This window comes from Pristiophorus japonicus, chromosome 3 (assembly GCF_044704955.1).
Source record: "Pristiophorus japonicus isolate sPriJap1 chromosome 3, sPriJap1.hap1, whole genome shotgun sequence".
Classification (NCBI taxonomy): Eukaryota; Metazoa; Chordata; class Chondrichthyes; family Pristiophoridae; genus Pristiophorus; species Pristiophorus japonicus.
Genome location: NC_091979.1, coordinates 182399621 through 182422700, shown reverse-complemented (window position 1 = coordinate 182422700; position 23080 = coordinate 182399621). Strand labels below are relative to the sequence as shown.

At 46.1% G+C, this 23080-nt stretch overlaps 1 protein-coding gene across 1 annotated transcript in view; it reads left to right on the top strand.

The window, feature by feature from the left end:
* The window catches only part of asb1 (ankyrin repeat and SOCS box containing 1), a 60680-nt gene that overhangs the window by 22895 nt on the left and 14705 nt on the right, over window positions 1–23080 (top strand). Inside the window, exon 3 of the mRNA XM_070876059.1 lies at window positions 8816–9201. Within this exon, the coding sequence (XP_070732160.1) occupies window positions 8816–9201 (386 nt within the window). The remainder of the gene's footprint in view (window positions 1–8815; window positions 9202–23080) is intronic.

Here is a 23080-nt window from a genome sequence, read left to right as displayed (position 1 = left end):
TTGATTCCATCATTTTACCCACTACTGAGGTCAGGCTGACCGGTCTATAATTCCCTGTTTTCTCTCTCCCTCCTTTTTTTAAAAAGTGGGGTTACATTGGCTACCCTCCACTCCATAGGAACTGATCCAGAGTCAATGGAATGTTGGAAAATGACTGTCAATGCATCCGCTATTTCCAAGGCCACCTCCTTAAGTACTCTGGGATGCAGTCCATCAGGCCCTGGGGATTTATCGGCCTTCAATCCAATCAATTTCCCCAACACAATTTCCCGACTAGACCCTCTGAACTCTTTTATATCCGGAAGGTTGTTTGTATCCTCCTTAGTGAATACCGAACCAAAGTACTTGTTCAATTGGTCTGCCATTTCTTTGTTCCCCGTTATGACTTCCCCTGATTCTGACTGCAGGGGACCTACGTTTGTCTTTACTAACCTTTTTCTCTTTACATACCTATAGAAACTTTTGCAATCCACCTTAATGTTCTTCTCGTACTCCATTTTCCCTGCCCTAATCAAACCCTTTGTCCTCCTCTGCTGAGTTCTAAATTTCTCCCAGTCCCCAGTTTCGCTGCTATTTCTGGCCAATTTGTATGCCACTTCCTTGGCTTTAATACTATCCCTGATTTCCCTTGATAGCCACGGTTGAGCCACCTTCCCTTTTTTATTTTTACGCCAGACAGGAATGTACAATTGTTGTAATTCATCCATGCGGTCTCTAAATGTCTGCCATTGCCCATCCACAGTCAACCCCCTAAGTATCATTCGCCAATCTATCCTAGCCAATTCACGCCTCATACCTTCAAAGTTACCCTTCTTTAAGTTCTGGACCATGGTCTCTGAGTTTACTGTTTCATTCTCCATCCTAATGCAGAATTCCACCATATTATGGTCACTCTTCCCCAAGGGGCCTCGCACAATAAGATTGCTAATTAATCCTCTCTCATTACACAACACCCAGTCTAAGATGGCCTCCCCCCTAGTTGGTTCCTCAACATATTGGTCTAGAAAACCATCCCTTATGCACTCCAGGAAATCCTCCTCCACCGTATTGCTTCCAGTTTGGCTAGCCCAATCTATGTGCATATTAAAGTCACCCATTATAACTGCTACACCTTTATTGCATGCACCCCTAATTTCCTGTTTGATGCCCTCCCCAACATCCCTATTACTGTTTGGAGGTCTGTACACAACTCCCACTAACGTTTTTGCCCTTTGGTGTTCTGCAGCTCTACCCATATAGATTCCACATCATCCAAGCTAATGTCTTTCCTAACTATTGCATTAATCTCCTCTTTAACCAACAATGCTACCCCACCTCCTTTTCCTTTTATTCTATCCTTCCTGAATGTTGAATACCCCTGAATGTTGAGTTCCCAGCCCTGATCATCCTGGAGCCACGTCTCCGTAATCCCAATCACATCATATTTATTAACATCTATTTGCACAATTAATTCATCCACCTTATTGCGGATACTCCTTGCATTAAGACACAAAGCCTTCAGGCTTGTTTTTTTAACACCCTTTGTCCTTTTAGAATTTTGCTGTACAGTGGCCCTTTTTGTTCTTTGCCTTGGGTTTCTCCTCCCTCCACTTTTCCTCATCTCCTTTCTGTCTTTTGCTTTTGCCTCCTTTTTGTTTCCCTCTGTCTCCCTGCATTGGTTCCCATCCCCCTGCCATATTAGTTTAAATCCTCCCAACAGCACTAGCAAACACTCCCCCTAGGACATTGGTTCCGGTCCTGCCCAGGTGCAGACCGTCCGGTTTGTACTGGTCCCACCTCCCCCAGATCCGGTCCCAATGCCCGGTGTTGCTCCTGGCATGCTGTTCTGCACTCCTCATTGAACCAGGGATTGGTGCCCTGGCTTGAGAGTGAAGGATATGCTGGGCCATGAGGTTACAATTGTGGTGGAATACAATTCTGCTGCTGCTGATGGCCCACTGCGCCTCATGGATGCCCAGTTTTGAGCTGCTCGATCTGTTCTGAATCTATCCCATTTAGCACGGTGGTAGTGCCACACAACACGGCGGAGGGTGTCCTCATTGTGAAGACGGGACTTTGTCTCCACAATGACTGTACGGTGGTCACTGCTACCAATGCTGTCATGGACAGATGCATCTGCAACAGGTAGATTTGTGAGGACGAGATCAAGTAGGTTTTACCCTCGTGTTGGTTCTCTTACCACCTGCTGCAGTCCCAGTCTGGCAGCTATGTCCTTCAGGACTCAGCCAGCTCGGTCAGTAGTGGGGCTACCGAGCCACTCTTGGTGATGCACATTGAAGGGCCCACCGAGATACTCGTCACTGTCTCCTCGCAAGCAGCAACCCCAACTGTCCCATCCTACTCTCTCACCGACCTTACTGCGCACCTTGCCCGGGGGGGGGGGCGGCGGTGCGGCTAACCTTGCCAATCTCTTTCCCCGTCCAACTCATCCCTCCAAGCAATGACCATGTATATGCTGGCAGTGGATCAGCCATCACGGATCCTCTCAAAATCTCTTTCCAGACTGTCCGTTCACTTGCGAACAAAGCCCTTGCCATCCATGACCTTATTGTGGGTGATTGCATCGACATCATGGCATTAACGGAAACTTGACTGAAGGATAATGACACATTACCTTTAATCGAAGCCTCCCCTCCTGGTTATACCCTCCACCACTTGCCCCGCCCAGACCGCCGTGGTGGCGGTATAGCTCTCATCACCAAGTCATTCCTTGGTCTGTCCCCCTACTCCTCCGTCACTTTCTCTCTTTGGAGCATCTCGCCTTGTTCCATCCCTCTTGCCTCTCATTCAAAATTCTCATTCTCTACCGCCCACCCAAGTATGATAAAAATGTTATCACTGATGTATCCTCACTGCTTTCCTCCCTCAGCCTATTCAACGAGCAACTTCTCATCCTCGGTGATTTCAACCTCCATCTCAATTCATCATGCTCTCTTTCATCTGAGTTCATTACCCTCCCATCCTCCCTTCAACTCTCCTTCCATGTAAATTCCTCAACCCATATTCATGGCCACCTCCTTGATCTTGCAATTGCTCGTGGCCTTGCTATTCCAACTGTGTCAGTTAAAGATAAATCCATCTCTGACCATTTCCTTGTATTCTTGACCACATCCCCCTTCCCCAATCCAAAACCTACTTCCTTCTGCATCTGCCCCTGGAAAAAAACTCTGCAAACTCTTACAACTGCAATTAGCAACTCAAAACTGTCCAACTTTTGGCCCTCTTTTAACAATGACATTTCTGCAGCCACACCCTCCCCATTACCTTTGATGCCCTAGTCCCTATTAAAAAGATTACTCTCTCCCACGCTGGCCGTTCCCCCTAGTATAGTCCTCATCTTCGCTCCCTCAAGTCCAAAGGGCACAGACTTGAACGGATGTGGTGGACAACTGGTTTAGCCATTCACTGCCAGATCTGGCTCGAACACACAAAACATTATCGGGTCCTATTCTTGTCTACAAAAACTGCTCACTATTCCAGGATCATTCTGGAATTCAAAAATAACCCCCGGCTACTATTAACATAAGAACATAAGAAATAGGAACAGAAGTAGGCAATACGGCCCCTCGAGCCTGCTCCGCCATTCAATAAGATCATGGCTGATCTGATCATGGACTCAGCTCCGCTTCCCATAGCCTCTTATCCCCTTATCGTTTAAGAAATTGTCTATTTCAGTCTTAAATTTAGTCAACATCCCAGCTTCCATCGCTCTCTGAGGCAGCGAATTCAACAGATTTACAACCCTGTGAGAGAAAAAATTCCTCATCTCAGTTTTAACTGGGCTGCCCCTTATTCTAAGATCATGTCTTCTAGTTCTAGTCTCCCCCATCAGTGGAAACATCCTCTCTGCATCCACCTTGTCAAGCCCCCTCATAATCTTATATGTTTCGATAAGATCACCTCTCATTCTTCTGAATTCCAATGAGTAGAGACCCAACCTACTCAAACTTTCCTCATAAGTCAACCCCCTCATCTCCGGAATCAACCTGGTGAACCTTCTCTGAACTGCCTCCAAAGCAAGTATATCCTTTCGTAAATATGGAAACCAAAACTGTACGCAGTATTCCAGGTGTGGCCTCACCAATATCCTGTATAACTGTAGCAAGCCCTGCTTTTATACTCATCCCCTTTGCAATAAAGGCCAAGATTCCATTGGCCTTCCTGATCACTTGCTGTACCTGCATACTATCCTTTTGTGTTTAATGCACAAGTACCCCCAGGTCCCGCTGTACTGCAGCACTTTGAAATCTTTCTCCATTTAAATAATAACTTGCTCTTTGATTTTTTTCTGCCAATGTGCATGACCTCACTCTTTCCAACATTATACTCCATCTGCCAAATTTTTGCCCACTCACTTAGCCTGTCTATGTCCTTTTGCAGATTTTTTGTGTCCTCCTCACACATTGCTTTTCCTCCCATCTTTGTATCATCAGCAAACTTGGCTACATTACACTCAGTCCCTTCTTCCAAGTCGTTAATATAAATTGTAAATAGTTGGGGTCCCAGCACTGATCCCTGCGGCCAGAGAATGAACCATTTATCCCGACTCTCTGTTTTCTGTTAGTTAGCCAATCCTCTATCCATGCTAATATATTACCCCCAACCCCCATTCTCTAGTGCTAACCATCTCCTTAAACCCCTCTCCCCTGTCTCCACCACACTCGCCTCCAACAACAAGTGTGAGGAGCTCATGGACTTCTTTGTCTCAAAGATTGAGACCATCCGATCGGCTGCCTCTGTGAGTTCCCACCTGCCCTAGCCCTAAACTCACATCTTTCTCTAGTTTCTCTTTAATATCCCCTCTTGACCTCTCCACGCTCATCTTGTCCATGAGACCCACTCTCTGCTCTCTTGACCCTATTCCACTAAACTGCTGACCACCCAACTTCCATTTTTGGCTCCCATGTTAGCCGACATTGTTAATGGTTCTCTCTCCTCAGGGACTGTTCCCCTCTCCTTCAAATTTGCTGTCATCACCCCTCTCCTCAAGAAAAACCTTGACCCCACATTGCTTTCTAGCTATCGCCCCACCTCCAACCTCCCTTTCCTGTCCAAAGTACTTGAACATGTTGTCACCTCCCAAATCCGTGACCATCATTCTCTGAATTCAATGTTTGAATCCCTTCAATCTGGTTTTCGCCCCTGCCACAATACCGAAACGGCTCTCATCAAAGTCACAAATGACATCCTTTGTGAGTGTGACAACAGTAAGCTATCCCTCCTCGTCCTTCTGGATCTGTCTGCAGCCTTTGACACACTTGACCACTCCATCCTCTTCCAACACCTCTCCACCATCATCCAGCTGGGTGGGACTGCACTTGCCTGGTTCCATTCTTATCTATTTAATTGTAGCCAGAAAATCTCCTGCAATGGCTTCTCTTCCCACTCCCGCATCGTTACCTCTGGTGTCCCCCAAGGATCTATCCTTAGCCCCCTTCTATTTCTAATCTATATGCTGCCCCTTGGCGATATCATCCGAAAACACAGTCAGTTTCCACATGTACGCTGACACCCAGCTCTACCTATCCACCACTTCTCTCGACCCCTGATTGGTATCTAAATTGTCAGATTGCTTGTCCGACATCCAGTACTGGATGAGCAGAAATTTTTTCCAATTAAATATTGGGAAAACCGAAGCCATTATCTTTGGTCCCCGCCACAAACTGCGTTCCCTAACCACTGACTCCATCCCTCTCCAGAGCATCAATCTGAGGGTGAACAAGACTGTTCGCAACCTTGGCATCATATTTGACTCTGAAATTAGTTTCTGGCCACATCCACGGCATAACTAAAACCACCTTTTTCCATCTCCGTAACATTGCCTGCCTCCGCCCCTGCCTCAGCTCTTCTGCTGCTGAAATCCTCATCCATGCCTTTATTACCTCTAGACTTGACTATTCCAACTCTGGCTGGTATCCCACATTCTACACTACGTAAACTTGAGATCATCCAAAACTCAGCAGCCCGTGTCCTAACTCGCACCAAGTCATGATCATCCATCACCCCTGACCTACATTGGCTCCCGTTTAAAAAATGCCTTGATTTCAAAATTCTCATTCTTGTTTACAAATCACTCCATGGCCTTGCCCCACCCTATTGCTATAATCTTTTTCAGCCTCACAAACCCACAAGATGTCTGCGCTCCTCAAATTCTTCCCTCTTGAACATCCCTCAATATAACTGCTCAACTATCGGTGGCTGTGCCTTCAGCTGTTTGGGCCCTAAGCTCTGGAACTCCCTCTGTAAACCTCTCAGCCTTTCTACCTCTCTTTCCTCCTTTTAGGCCGTGCCTTAAAACCTACCTCTTTAACCAAGCTTTTGATCATCTGCCTTAATTTCTTCTTTTGTGGCTCGGTGTCAAATTTATCTGTTTTGTCTTTTAACACTGTTGTGAAGTGCCTACGTTAAAGGCGCTATATAAATAAAAGTTGTTGTTGTTGGGGGAGGCTGGTTACCAGCAGTAGCTTTCCTTGCCCATGCTTGACCTGAAGCCATGAGACTTCATGGGGTCCAGATTCAATGTTGAGGATTCCCAGGGCCACTCCCTCCCGACTGTATACCACTGTGCTGCCACCTCGGGTGGGTCTGTCCTGCCGGTGGGACAGGGCATACCCAGGGATGGTGATGGAGGAGTCTGGGACATTGGCTGAAAGGTATGATTCTGTGAGTATAACTATGTCAGGCTGTTGCTTGACTAGTCTGTGGGACAGCTCTCCCAATTTTGGCACAAGTCCCCAGATGAGGTGGACTTTGGTGAGGTGGACTTTGCAGGGCCAATTGGGCTGGGTATGCCATTGTCGTTTTCCGAAACTGGTGCCTAGGTCGAAGCCGGGTGGTCCGTGCGGTGGTCGTCTTACTGTTTTTTATAGCGGTTTGTTATAAGTGAGTGGCTTGCTAGGCCTTTTCAGAATCAACCACATTGCTGTGGATCTGGAGTAACACATAGGCCAAACCAGATCAGGATGGCAAATTTCCTTCCCTAAAGGGCATTAGTGAACTAGATGGTTTTTTTAAAACAATGCAGTAATTTCACAGTCACCATTACTGATACTAGATTTTTATTCCAGATTAATTTAATTAACTGAATTTAAATTCTCTAGATGCCGTGGTGGGAGTTAACTAATTTCTCTGGATCATAGTCTAGGCCTCTGGATTACTAGTCAGTAACATAACCACTATGCTACATGTAGTGAATGTTGCTTTGCTCCTGATGTGGGTCCCATCAGCAATTAGTTCCATGTATTCCATTGCCACTCTTCACCTTTTGTCATCGTAATTTTCAGTCAAGAGTATTAAAGACTGGGACATTCATTAATACAGATGCAACGTCCCGAATCCGGAACTCCGAAAACCGGAATTGTCCAAAAAAACTGACATTTTGCACAGAGCTGATGGAGTCATCAGAATTCAGAATTATTGTCTGAAAATCGGACATTTTTGAGGCAAAACCCAAAATCCAGATTTAGTCAAGTATTCTGGATTTCAGACAAGAAAATCAAGTCTGAAATCCAGAATCCTCAACCGAATCCGTACCATATTTTGGTATTTGGTGGATTTCAGACCTCGCCGCTCAAAACCCGGCACGGATTCGGTTGAGGATTCCGGATTTCAGACTATTGATTTTCTTGTCTGAAATCCGGAAAGACCCCAAAACCGACACAGATTCAGTCCCGAGGATTCTCGATTTTGGACGTTGTACCATAGTTGACAGTGAGTTTTCCCATCGTAGATGCCTCTGGTTAGGATCAATAACAACTTACATTTATATAGTGCTTTTAACATAGAAAAATGTCCTATGGTGCTTCACAGACTTGCCTCATACCTTGATTTAGATTTGCTGGTAATCATTTGTCTGATTTCTTTTTAAAGTGCTATCCTGATTTTCCCTAGTTTTTATAGAACCATAGAAAAATGACGACACAGAAGGAGGCCATTCGGCCCATGTCCATGCCGGTAAGGGCACGGACGTGATGTTTCTCGCCCCACTTTCTCCTGCACATTACATCTTGTATCTCAATTCCTGGACATTCTTCATCCCTGAGCCTGATATTGAAGGGATACATCAAATATGAGCCTAATGCTATCCCACCTGATGTCCACACATGTACACTTCCAGCAAAAGTTACTGAGCTATGAATATAAATGAGAAGCATGACTGATGAGTCTTTCTCCCTGCCGTCCCCACATTGTCCATTCCTAGGCCAAATACTGAGACCAGTAGTCCCCCTACATTGACACAAACCAACCATCATGTCTGGATTGCCCTTGTCTGTACGGCTCAATACCACACTACATACAATCATAGAATGATACAACACAGAAGGAGGCCATTTGGCCCATTGTGCCTGTGCCAGCTCCTTGAAAGAGCTGTCCAATTAGTTCACACTCCTGTTTCCCCATAGCCCTGCAATTTTTCCCCCTTCAAGTATATATCCAGTTCCCTTTCAAAAGTTATTATTGAATCTGCTTCAACCACCCTTTCAGACAGCGCATTCCAGATCGCAATAACTCGCTGTGTAAAAAATATTAGCATCTTGTTATTTTGCCAGTTACCTTAAATCTGTGTCCTCTGGCTATCGACCCTCCTATTAGTGGAAATTTTATCAAAATCCTTTATAATTTTGAACACCTCTATTAAATCTCCCCTTAACTTTCTCTGCTCTAAGGGGAACAACCCCAGCTTCTCTAGTCTCTCACATGGTGCATATATTCACTGAGCCATCATGGAGTTGTGTTTTAACATAAGAACCAATGAATAGATCGTTCTGTGAAAGTTGCTGCCTGTATCATGACCCTGTTTACTTTGCTGTTTCAGATACGGTGCTGATGTCGATGTTAATCATCATGTAGCCAGTCGCGTCTCCGTGCCTGCTGCCCGAAAATTCACATCACTAGGCGTGTGCCCTCTCTACATCAGTTCTGCCTATCACCATCTCCAGTGTTTCAAGTTGTTACTGAAAGCTGGAGCTAACCCCGATTATAACTACTGGGGTCAGGTGGATGTTGAGGCCTTTACCAGGGGATCACCCACCTGTGTTCTTGATGCTGTTCTACGACATGGATGTGAAGCACAGTTTGTAAAACTTTTGATCAACTTTGGTGCTAACCTGAACCTGGTTAATTGGGAGGGCCTGGATGCAGAAACAATGGGACGGATGAAGGTGAATGAGGAGGTTTTGCAGATCTTCCGAGCTGCAAAAGGTAATATTGCAAATTGTGTTTTATTTTTATTTCTTGACTCAGCAGAATTTCTGAATGTAACTTTTCTAATCAAATGCACATACACAGTGTGAGGCAAATGAAACCTGAAAGTCACACATTTATTACATTATCTACAATTTTCCTTAATTATTAGTTCCACTTGATTCTTATCTCACTATCAAGTATATTCGGGACTCACTTATTATATATTATCAGAATTCTGGTTATATTGTATTTTCCTCCCAAGAATTATAGCTAAGTTATGCATAGTAGATGATTCATAATTTCTGTATAAGGCCCATGATAACAGTTTTCTAACTTCAGTGAGAATATCGTCATAAATTGGGAGTTACATAAGATCATAAGAACATAAGAAAAAGGAGCAGGTGAAGGCCATTTGGCCCCTCGAGCCTGCTCCGCCTTTCAATAAGATCATGGCTGATCTGATCATGAACTCAGCTCCACTTCCCTGCCTGCTTCCCCTAACACCTTATCCACTTATCGTTTAAGAAACTGTCTACTTCTGTCTTAAATTTATTCAATGTCCCAGCTTCCACAGCTCGCTGAGGCAGCGAATTCCACAGATACTCAACCCTCAGCGAAGAAATTTCTCCTCATCAGTTTTAAATGGGTGGCCGCTTATTCTAAGATAATGCCCTCTAGTTCTAGTCTCCCCCATCAGTGGAAACCTCCTCTCTGCATCCACCTTGTCAAGCCCCCTCATAATCTTATACGTTTCAATAAGATCACCTCTCATTCTTCTGCATTCCAATGAGTAGAGGCCCAACCTACTCAACCTTTCCTCATAAGTCAACTCCCTCATCCCCGGAATCAACCTAGTGAACCTTCTCTGAACTGCCTCGTGTTTCAACAGCTTAAGCTATAAGGACTGCCACATTACAGCTCAATGTAAATAAATTTGTCTATCTGAAAACTGCGACAGTTCGAACCCCCAATAATCTGTATCTCTATAGACCTCATTTATCTTGCATTGTATGACTGTTATTTCTTAACCAATATCTTGCTGCACATTTTCATGTATCTTTTCAGTGTGTTGGCCCCAGCAGCTATATCAACATTGCCATTGTAGGTGAAGGCAGATGTATTGTCTGTCAGCTGAGTGGCTCGGCTCACTTCTACGAGCCAGCACAGTAGTTTTGTACCGACTGGTGTATATGGACGTTTGTCTGTCACTGAGGAAGGTTAAGTGGCCAGATGCATAGTTGAGCACCTTGACTAACAAAAACAAGTGCAATTGTATTTTCACTCTCCTTCCTTGTCTTATACAGTGCAACCTATATAAACACATACCACCAAAAAACAGACACTCCCTGATAGTCCCAAATAACTTGCATTGTAATAGATGCAAACTACGCCTTGAAACCACAGACCCTCACAAATTAGGAACTATGGACAGTTTTCAATGGACCAAGTCCATTCACAACTTAAAACCCTGGACCCACAGGTAAGCATGAGGCGGCAAAATGTGAAAAAAACGGCTTTTGTGGAATGGAGATTATTTTACCCAACATCCATTGCAGGAGTGAAACCTCTTTATCGCTGGGATTGAATGTTGCACAGCTCTATCACCGGGATAGAGCGGTTTCTCTGTCACTGGGTCTTGGTTAAAGAACTCCCCAGTCCACACGTACCGTAAATAATGACGAACTGTTAGCCTGGCATTGGGAGTCAGAACCAGGTTAAACCGGATTAATTTATAAACAGAATAATTTCCTGCCTTTTCTATGATCTTCGAGCCGCAACTGCCCCGGGGGTGGGGGGGGGGGTGCCCGGAGTCTGGAATCGTGGGGCGGGGGCCTGGGGGAGGGGCCCTGGAATTGCAGTCGGCGGGGGGGGGGGGGTGATGAAATTGCAGGGGGGGCTGAAGTGTTGGGGAGAGATGGAGAATGAGGGTCAAGGGAGACAAAGGCTGAGGAACAGAGGCTTGAAGGAGAGGTGGAGAGAATGGTTTCCCCTTTTCTCCGCTATCAGTTTTCCCTCTTCACCTGCTCACGGATGGCATCCGAGTTCTTGGAACTTCTCATACAACAGCTGCTGGTGCGAATCTACAAATAGATTCTCAACTACAGGGAACCCAACCTTTATAAGGTAAATACAATTAAATTTGTAGAAGTCATGTGGTCAGAAAATCATGTGATCAAACCTCCGGGGATGCCTCAAACCTGAGTGGGAAGCCCTACACCACCAGTATGGTGGATACAGATGAGCTGCTAACAGCCCCCTACCCACCCCACAGCACTTCAAATATTAGTAGCTGCAGCACTCGAGGGGGTCTGCAACAGCATCTGCAGGGCAATAACCCCACCAATTTGGCTGGGATCTACCAACTATTTACAATCTATATTAATGACTTGGATGAAGGGACTGAGTGTAACGTAGCCAAGTTTGCTAACTATACAAAGATGGGAAGAAAAGCAATGTGTGAGGACACAAAAAATCTGCAAAAGGACATAGACAGGCTAAGTGAGTGGACAAAAATTTGGCATTTGGAGTATAATGTTGGAAAGTGTGAGGTCATGCACTTTGGCAGAAAACAAATCAAAGACCAAGTTATTATTTAAATGGAGAAAGATTTCAAAGTGCTGCAGTACAGTGGGACCTGGGGGTACTTGTGCATGAAACACAAAAGGTTAGTATGCAGGTACAGCAAGTGATCAGGAAGGCCAATCGAATCTTGGCCTTTATTGCAAAGGGGATGGAGTGTAAAAGCAAGGAAGTCTTGCTACAGTTATGCAAGCTATTGGTGAGGCCACACCTGGAATACTGCATGCAGTTTTGGTTTCCATATTTAAAAAAGGATATACTTGCTTTGGAGGCAGTTCAGAGAAGGTTCACTAGGTTCAGTCCCTTCAATTTCCCGAACACCATTTCCTGACTAATAAGGATTTCCCTCAGTTCCCCCTTCTCACTAGACCCTCTGTCCCCATGTATTTTCAGGTGGTTATTCGTGTCTTCCTTCGTGAAGACAGAACCAAAGTATTTGTTCAGTTGGTCTGCCATTTCCTTGTTTCCCATTATTAATTCACATGATTCTGACTGCAAGGGACCTACATTAGTCTTCGTTAATCTTTCTCTCTTCACATATCTATAGAAGCTTTTGCAGTCAGTATTTATGTTCCCTGCAAACTTACTCTTGTACTCTATTTTCCCCCTCCTAATTAAACCCTTGGTCCTCCTCTGCTGAATTCTAAATTTCTCCCAGTCTTCAGGTTTGTTGCTTTTTCTGGCCAATTTATATGCCTCTTCCTTGGATTTAACATTATCCCTAATTTCCCTTGTTAGCCACGGTTGAGCCACCTTCCCGTTTTTATTCTTGCGCCACACAGGGATATACAATTGTTGTAGTTCATCCATGTGATATTTAAATGTCTGCCATTGCCTATCCACCGTCAACCCTTTAAGTATCATTCGCCAGTCTATCCTAGCCAATTCGCGTCTCATACCATCCAAGTTTCCTTTCTTTAAGTTCAGGACCCTAGTCTCTGAATTAACTGTGTCACACTCCATCTTAATGAAGAATTCTACCATATTATGGTCACTCTTCCACAAGGGGCCCCACATGACCAGATTGCTAATTAATGCTCTCGTTACACAAGACCCAGTCTCTGATGGCCTGCTCTCTAGTTGGTTCCTCGACATATTGGTCTCGAAAACCATTCCTTATACACGCCAGGAAATCTTCCTCCACAGTATTGCTACCAGTTTGGTTAGCCCAATCAATATGTAGATTAAAGTCACCCATGATAACTGCTGTACCTTTATTGCACGCGTCCCTAATTTCCTGTTTGTTGCCGTCCCTAATTTCCTGTTGCCATCCCTACTACTGTTTAGTGGTCTGTACACAACTCCCACTAACGTTTTCTGCCCTTTGGTTTTTCACAGCTCTACCCATATAGATTCCACATCAACCATGCTAATGTCCTTCCTTACTATTGCGTTAATCTCCTCTTTAACCAGTAACGCTACCCCACCTCCTTTTCCTTCCTGTCTGTCCTTCCTGAATATTGAATACTCCTGGATGTTGAGTTCCCAGCCTTGGTTACCCTGGAGCCATGTCGCCATAATCCCAATAACATCATATTAACAGCTATCTGCGCATTCAATTGATGCACCTTATTACAAATGCTCCTCGCATTGAGACTCAGAGCCTTCAGGATTGTTTTTTTAACACTCTTTGTCCTTTTAGAATTATGGTGTAATGTGGCCCTTTTTGATTTTTGCCCTCCACTCTTGCTTTTCTCCTTCCTACCTTTTGCTTCTGCTCCTTTTATTTACTTCTCTCTGCCTCCCTGCACAGATTCCCATCCCTCTGCTATTTTAGTTTAAACCCTCCCCAACATTTCCCCAGGACATCGGTTCCAGTCCTGCCCAGGTGCAGACCGTTCAGTTCGTACTGGTCCCACCTCCCCCAGAACCGGTTCCAATGTCCCAGGAATTTGAATCCCTCCCCCTTGCACCATTCCTGAAGCCACGTATTCATCTTAACTATCCTGCTATTTCTACTCTGACTAGCACGTGGTACTGGTAGCAATCCTGAGATTACTATCTTTGAGGTCCTACTCTTAATTTAACTCCTAGCTCCCTAAATTCAGCTTGTAGGGCCTCATCCTGTTTTACCTATATTGTTGGTACCTATATGTACCACGACAGCTGGATGTTCATCCTCCCCCTCCAGAATGCGCTGCAGCTGCTCCGAGACATCCTTGACCCTTGCACCAGGGAGGCAATATACCATTCTGGGGTCTTGTTTGCGGCTGCAGAAACGCCTAGCTATTGGAGACCATAAAAGTAATCTGTGTGTGGAGGCGGAAGAAATGGATATGGTTCTTAATGAATACTTTGCATCTGTTTGCAATGTCTGCATCACCCTTCTCTTTTATAAAAACAGAGAGGAGGAGTGTGAAATATTAGATGAAATAAACATAGTGAGAGAGGAAGTATTAAAGGGTTAAGCAGCTTTGAAAGTGGATAAATACCAGGCCCAGATGAAATGTATCCCAGGCTGTTAATAGATGCAAAAGAGGAACTAGCAGAGGCTCTGAACATCATTTTCCAATCCTCTCTGGCTACAGGTGTGGTACTGGAGCACTGCTAACATTGTACCTTTGTTTTAAAAGGGAGAAAGGGATAGACCGCGTAATTACAGGCCAGTTAGCCTAACCTTGGTGGTGGGAAAATTATTGGAAACAATTCTGAGGGATAAATCTTCATTTGGAAAGACACAGATTAATCAAGGACAGTCAGCATGGCTTTGTTAAGGGAAGGTCGTGTCTGACTACAACAACACAAAAGGAAAATACTGCGGATGCTGGAATCTGAACTAAAAACAGAGAATGCTGGAAATCTCAGCGGGTCAGGCAGCATCTGTGGAGAGAAAAACAAAGTTAACTTTTCGGGTTGACGACCCATTGTCAGAACTGCTGAATGTTCGAAGAGAACACATTCTTAAGGACTGAAATGGGGAGGGGAAGAAAGAACAAAAGGGAAGGTCTGTGATAGGGTGGAAGGCAGGAGAGATTAGACACAAAAGGGATGATGGACCAAATTGAAATGGTAGTGACAGAAGTGTGAATGGCTTAGTAATGACCAGCTGCCATTATAGACGAAGAGAAAAAAGGAAGGAAGGAAAAAAAACATAAGCTGGGGAAAGGGAAAGGGAGCCAAAGGTGGCCAGAGGTTATGTTCTGAAATTGTTGAACTCTATGTTGTGTCCAGAAGGTTGTAAGGTGCCTAAACGAAAGATGAGGTGCTGTTCCTCGAGCTTGCGTTGAGCTTCATTGGAACAGTGTAGGAGTCCGAGGACGGAGAAATTAGAGTGGGAATGGAGTGGAGAATTAAAGTGACAGACGACCAGAAGCTCAGGGTCACACTTACGGACTGAACGGAGATGTTCAGCAAAGTGGTCACCCAATCTACGCTTGGTCTCCCCAATGTAGAGGAGACCACATCGTGAGCAGCGAATACAGTATACTAAATTGAAAGAAGTACAAATAAATCACTTTCACCTGGAAGGAGTATTTGGGGCCCTGGATAGTGGGAAGGGAGGAGGTAAAAGGGCAGGTGTTGCATCTCCTGCGCTTGCACAGAAAGGTGCCGTGGGAAGGGGAGGGGGTGCTTGGGGTGACTGCGGAATAGACCAGGATGTCACGGAGGGAGTGGTCCCTTCGGAACACTGAGAGGGGCGGGGAAGATGTGATTGGTGGTGGGATCACTCTGGAGGTGGCGGAAATGGCGGAGGATGATCCGTTGAACGTGGAGGCTGGTGGGGTGAAAGGTGAGAACAAGGGGAACCCTGTTGTGGTTCTGAGAGGGAGGGGAAGGAGTGAGAATAGAGGTGCAGGAAATAGAACGGACATGGTCGAGGGCCATGTTAACCACGGGGGAGGGGAATCCTCGGTTGAGGAAGAAGGAAGACATGTCAGTGGTACTAGTGTGAAAAGTCGCGTCGTCAGAGCAGATGCGACGGAGACGGAAAAACTGGGAGAATGGAATGGAGTCCTTACAGGATGTGGGGTGGGAGGAAGTGTAGTCTAGCTAGCTGTGGGAGTCAGTGGGCTTATAGTGTATACTGGTCGAAAGTCTATCCCCAGAAATGGAGACAGAGAATTCAAGGAAGGGAAGGGAAGAGTCGGAGATGGACCATGTGAAGGTGAGGGAAGGGTGGAAATTGGATGCAAAGTGAATTAAATTTTCAAGTTCGGGGCGAGAGCAGGAAACGGCACCGATACAGTCATCAATGTCCCAGAAAAAGAAGTGAGAGGGGGGACCCGAGTAGGACTGGAACAAAGAATGTTCCACATATCCCACGAAAAGGCTGGCATAGCTGGGACCCATGTGGGTTCTCATAGCAACACCTTTAATTTGGAGAAAGTGAGTGGAGTTAAAGAAGTTGTTGTTCAACGTGAGAACAAGTTCAGCCAGGCGGAGGAGGGCGGTGGTGGATGGGGATTGGTTGGGCCTTTGCTCGAGGAAGAAGCAGAGCGCCCTCAGGCCATCCTGGTGAGGGATGGAAGTGTAGAGGGATTGGACGTCCATAGTGAAAAGGAGAAGGTTGGGGCCAGGAAACTGGAAACTCTTAAAGTGACAGAGGGCATCGGAGGAGTCGCGGATGTAGGTGAGAAGAGAGTGGACAAGGGAAGAAAAATTAGAGTCGAGATAGGAAGAAATAAGTTCTGTGGGGCAAGAACAGGCTGAAACTATGGGTCTACCGGGGCAGTCCTGTCTGTGGATCTTGGTAGAAGCGGGCTGCGCAGGGTTGGGGAACTATGAGGTTAGTGGCTGTGGAGGGAAGCTCTCCAGAGGAGATGAGGTCCGTGACGGTCTGGGAAATGATGTGTTGGTGTTCAGTGGTGGGGTCATGGTCCAGGGGGAGGTAGAAGGAGGTGTCAGAGAGTTGGTGATCAGCCTCTGCAAGGTAGAGGTCGGTTTGTCAAACAACAACAGTGCCACCCTTGTCAGCAGGTTTAATGACCAGGTTGGGATTGGATCTGAGCGAGCGGAGTGCTGCAATTTCAGTGGGAGGTAGGTTGGAGTGAGTGAGGGGAGCAGAGAAATTGAGACAGCTGATGTCCCATTGGCAGTTTGCAATGAAAAGATCTAGAGAGGGTAAGAGGCCAGAGGGAGGGGTCCAGGTAGAGCAAGAATTCTGAAAACAGGAGAAAGGATCAGCTGTGCGGGGGGGGGGGAGACCCCTGGCCGAAGAAGTAGGCACGGAGGCAAAGGCGGCGGAAAAAGAAGCTCAGATCTTTGCTGACGACTGATTGTTCGGGGTCAGAGAGAGGAAGGTCAGAGGGGATCGTAAAAATATGGCAGGGAATGAGATTGAAAGAAGGGATGGGATCAGAGGGAAGTGTAGGGGAAGAAGGTTCCGGAGGGGTGTTGGTGTCTAAGAGTTGTTGGAGCTTACGATCCTTGACATCTGAAAGGAAGGAAAAAAGTTTTTGATTAAAGCGACGGATGAGGCGAAGGATGAACTGGAACTGTGGACCAGGACAGCTTAGAGATAGTGAGTCGGTGCTGCTGCAGAGAGAGGTCGAGAGCGTGCATATGACGGCACATAGCATTGAGTGTGGATCCTTGGATGCGGCAATAGCAGTGGTTCGAGGAATGCTGAATCTCGGAGATATGTGTAATCCTAGGTGGATCCAAAACATGAAGTGTGGAATTTCAGTTGAAATCCTAGTAGATTAAGTCTGAGGTGGAGACAGTTGCTGAGGAAAGAGATGTGGCTGTGAAAGCGAGTCTTGGTAGATACTGAATCAAACACAAAAAGGGTCTACTGGAAATCTCAGCAGGTCCGGCAGATTCTGTGGAGAGAAAAACAGAGTTAACGTTTCGGGTTGACGACCCTTCGTCAGAATTGCAGCATTCGCCAGTTCTGACGAAGGGTCGATGACCCGAAACGTTAACGCTGTTTCTCTCTCCACAGATGTTGCCTGACCCGCTGAGATTTCCTGCATTTTCTGTTTTCATTTCGGATTCCAGCATCCCCGCAGTATTTTGCTTTTGTACGAGAGGAGTCTGACTAACTTGATTGACTCTCTTTGTTATCTCCTTAAATAATTCAATGAGGGTAATGCGTTTGATGTAGTGTATATGGATTTTAGCAAGGACCCACATGGCAGGCTGTAAAAGTAAAAGTCCATGGGATCCAGGGCAAAGTGGCAAGTTGGATCCAAAATTGGCTCAGGCAGGAAGCAAAGGGTAATGGTTGATGGGTGTTTTCGTGACTGGAAGGCTGTTTCCAGTGGGGTTCCGCAGGGCTCAGTACTGGGACCCTTGCTTTTTGTGGTCCAAACACCCAAGGTCCCACCCCACTGCTGGCCAAGAACAGGGAAACACTCATCAAGGACACCGAGACAGTCAGGGCCCACTGGAAGGAGCACTTCGAAGATCTCCTCAATCGAGACTCTGCCTTTGACTCGCGTGTTCTCGACTCCATCCCACAACATGCTACCCGCCACCACCTCCGTAAAACCCCAACACTGCACAAGGTAGAAAAAGCCATAAAACAGCTTAAGAACAACAAGGCTACGGGAGCGGATGAAATCCCTGCTGAGGCACTGAAGTATGGCGGAGAGGCCTCATCTCTCTCATCTGGAGGAAGGAGAGCATACCGGAAGATCTCGGAGATGCAGTGATCGTGACCATCTTTAAAAACGGGGACAAGTCTGACTGCGGCAACTACAGAGGAATCTCCCTGTTATCAGCCACTGGGAAAGTCGTCACTGGAGTCCTCCTCAATCGTCTACTCCCTGTGTCTGAGGAGCTCCTCCCGGAGCCACAGTGCGGATTTCGTCCCCTAAGGGGCACAACGAACATGATTTTTGCAGTGTGACAGCTGCAGGAAAAATGCAGGGAACATCGCCAGCCCTTATACATGGCCTTCTTCGACCTTACAAATGCCTTTGATACTGTCAACAGCGCGGGTCTATGGAGCGTCCTCCTCCGTTTCGGATGCCCCTAAAAGTTCGTCACCATCCTACGCCTGCTCCACGATGACATGCAGGCCGTGATCCTAACCAACGGATCCATTACAGACCCAATCCACGTCCGACCGGTGTTAAACAGTGCTGCGTATTCGCCCCAACCCTCTTCTCAATCTTCCTCACTGCCATGCTCCACCTCACACTCAAGAAGCTCCCCGCTGGAGTGGACCTAAACTACAGAACCAGTGGGAACCTGTTCAACCGTTGCCATCTCCAGGCTAGGTCCAAGACCACACTAACCTATGTCGAGCTATAGTATGCGGACGACGCCTGCGTCTGCGCACATACAGAGGCTGAACTCCAGGACATAGTCAACGTATTTACTGAGGCGTACGAAAGCATGGGTCTTACGCCAAACATCAGTAAGACAAAGGTCCTCCACCAGCCTGCTCTCGCCGCACAGCACTGCCCCCCAGTCATCAAGATCCACAGCGTGGCCCTGGACAACGTGGACCATTTCCCATACCTCGGGAGCCTCTTATCAATAAGAGCAGACATTGACAATGAGATTCAACACCGCCTCCAGTGCGCCAATGCAGCCTTCGGCCGCCTGAGGAAAAGAGTGTTTGACGACCAGGCCCTCACAACTGCCACCAAGCTCATGGTCTACAGGGCTGTAGTAATACCCGCCCTCCTGTATGGCTCAGATACATGGATTATGTACAGTGGACACCTCAAGTTGCTGGAGAAATACCACCAACAATGCCTCCGCAAGATCCTACAAATCCCCTGGGAGGACAGACGCATCAACATTAGCGTCCTCGACCCCAGCATTGAAGCACTAACCACACTTGATCAGCTCCGCTGGGCAGGCCACATCGTTCGCATGCCAGTCACGAGACTCCCAAAGCAAGCGCTCTATTCGGAACTCCTTCACGGCAAACGAGCCAAAGGTGGGCAGAGGAAATGTTACAAGGACACCCTCAAAGCCTCCCTGAAAAAGTCCCTGGCCAAAGACCGCCCTAAGTGGAGGAAGTGCATCCGGGAAGGCGCTGAGCACCTCGAGTCTCATTGTCAAGAGCATGCAGAAATCAAGCAGAAAGAGCGTGTGGCAAACCTATCCCACCCACCCCTTCCCTCAACGACTATCTTTCCCATCTGTGACGGGGACTGTGGTTGTCATATTGGACTGTTCAGCCACCTAAGGACTCATTTTAAGAGTGGAAGCAAGTCTTCCTCGAATCCGAGAGACTGCCTATGATGATAATGATGTATACAATTATGAAGGGCCTAGATAGAGTGGATAGGAAGGACCTATTTCCCTTAGCAGAGGGGTCAACAACCAGGGGGGCATAGATTTAGAGTAATTGGTAGGAGGTTTAGAGGGGATTTGAGGGGAAATTTTTTCACCCGGAGCATGGTGAACATTTGGAACTCACTGCCTGAAAGGGTGGTAGCAGCAGCAACCCTCACCACTTTTTAAAAGGTACTTGGATGTGCACTTGAAGTGCTGTGACCTGCAAGGATACGGACCAAGAGCTGGAAAGTGGGATTAGACTGGATAGCTCTTTGTTGGCCGGTGCTAACGCGATGGACTGAAATGGCCTCCTTCCGTGCTATAAATTTCTATGATTCTATGTTGGCTTAAGCAGTGCATATTGATGGATTAATGGAGTAATTTACAGGAATGAGAGCACTAATGGAAAAACTTGAATTAGACATACAACTGGAGAAGACTGACATTATTGAGGCACTGTGCACATTAAGTGTCAGCCTCATCTCAGTGGTAGCACATTCACCTCTGAGTCAAAGGATCGTGGATTCAGTTAATCTAGTCTGATCGTGTAGTACTGAAGGAGTGCTGCACTGTCAGAGTTTTGTCTTCTAGATGAGATGTTAAACCGAGAACACGTCTGCCCTCTCCGATGTAAATAAAATATGCCACTTCACTGTTCGAGAAGAGCTGGGGAGTTCTCCCCATTGTCCTGGCCAACATTTATCCCTCTACCAACATCATTAAAGAAGCAGATTATGTGGTCATTAATCTGATTGCCGTTTGTGGATTCTTGCTGTATGCAAATTGGCAGTCGTATTTTCCTACGTTGCAACAAGTGACTACAGTTCCAAAGTAGTTCATTGGCTGTAAAGCGCTTTGGGACTTCCTGCGGTCATGAAAGGTGCTATAGAGATTCAAGTTCTTCATCCACCGATGTGAATCCAGCTCCCTTCCATTGTCAGGCTCAGGAGTTGCTATTTAATCTAAAAAGCAACATAACTTGAAACATTTCCAGAAGAGGCTACAGTTACATTGTTACTGCCCTCAAAGCAGCTTGTGCAGATCCACTATATTGGGTCTTCCATTTGGAAGTGATCCTTTCCGATGACATGGGTCCTTTTTCAACTGGGTCCGATTGTGGTTTGCCAGGGTTACCATTGATGTACACTGTGGAGGCTTGGTGCTGGTTTACACAGTCACACAGCCAATACGGAGAATTTGATGTGTTATCAGGAAGGTCTGCTGGGCCTTAGTCCCAGCTCAGAATGACAGGCCTTTGCAAGCTGTGCTTTGGCCTGCGGTAATATAAATCTCTGCCATTGAAGCTGAGTTCAACAATCTCTTTGAGCAAGCTCTCTGGAGGGAGCACTTTGCATTGAAAATGCTTTCCCATTCCCAGAGTGACAGCCCCCTTTAAGCAACGCACAGTCTGCCTGGAGCTCTCCTCCCTCACCAGATGAGCAATTCCAGTATGTATGATGGAGGTTACCCATTTTCTTTAGAGGAACTGCTGGAATAAATTCCAGGAAGATGCACATTTGCAGCATTATCACTGGCACTGACCAGTTAGACTGTGTGGTCTGTTTCTGCGCTGTAAATTCGATGTAAATGCAAAGTACCACCCTATACTCAAACCTCCCTCTAAAGCTTAAAGGGAAATTGTGGATCTGAGATGAGTGGAGAGAGCAAAGAAAAGAAGAGGAAGCTGGGCTGAGCTGCAAGCACTAGCAGGGGCATTGAGAGCTACGTTAAGAGTGTTAACAAAGGCTCGACCTAAAAATGGAAGAGGAAGAGAAATGAATTTACATAACTAGGTGGCAGTGGAGTGATGGCATGTGAATAAAAATAATGAAAGCCAGTTTGTTTGCAATTAACTGAACGATGCTCGTTTTGTCTTGGTTTTAGCCACTCCCCTTCCCTTTATGGCAATCCTTTAATGACCTATTTTCGATTGATGAGTGCGAGCCTTGTACATCCAAAGAATCAGCAGAGGTTTCCCCCTGTCCCTGTGATCGCTGTGCATTCACTGCATACAGTTTAGAGATCGGTTTGATACAAACTCCAAAACCACAGCTCTGTCATTTATTCCTACTGCACTCAGTCCTGATAACCAGCTGTTCAAATTAATTGGCCCTCAGGAACCAGGGATTACAAGATATTAAACTGTGTTTTGGTTAAATTGGCTTTTCTTAGAAGTTTTAACACATATCCATTCTGAAAACGTGAACACTGAGTAAAAGGGCTACATTAGATGTAGACCAAAGCAGTTAATCTATTATCCCCATCACAGCAACACTGCCGTTTATACATACAGACACCTGCACAAAATATAACCTTTTCTTTTGTTCTTCTTTGGTTCATTAAGATATTTATTATTTTCTCTCTGGTACCAGTACCCAGGCCAATTCTGAGTGCTGAGGCCCAGGCTCATGCCTCTTCATATTGCCCAATCCCAGGCCCCTGCCTGTTCCCAATTTTAAGAGCACAGACAGGCCCAGCCAGGGTTTGATGGGGCAGAAGGATTCTTACTCCAGTTTTCCCTCTCTGCAGATCTGCATGGAGTCTGAATCTCGAACTGCGAGCACAAGACTCCTGCTCAGATCGTAACCCTTCTAGTACTGAAATTTCTCCAGCTTTCAAAATTGTAGAATAAAGTGAATTGTTTTTCATTTCAACTGAAGTTACAGTCAGCATATATTACAATAATGTATACTGATTTATTTATAACAGTTTATATATCACAAATAAGCTTGTACGTTTATCATTCAGCCAGACTTTAACAGGAAGTGGGGGTGGGGAACGACAGAGTGAGTTCGCACAGGGAAAAGAAAAGTTTTGACCTGGAAGGATTAAGCTAGGAGGAACAAGGATCAAGATTGTGCTGATCACTGACCACCATCAGCAAGAGCTCAATCTGTGGGAGAGCAACTAATATTTGATGTAAAATAAAAGCAGTAAATGGGGGTCATAGAATCACAGAAATCATAGAGATTTACAGCACGGAAGGAGACCATTTCGGCCCATCGTGTCCATGCCAACCCACAAAGAGCTATCCAGCCTAATCCCACTTTCCAGCTCTTGGTCCGTAGCCCTGTAGGTGACGGCACTTCAAGTGCACATTCAAGTACTTTTTAAATGTGATGAGGGTTTCTGC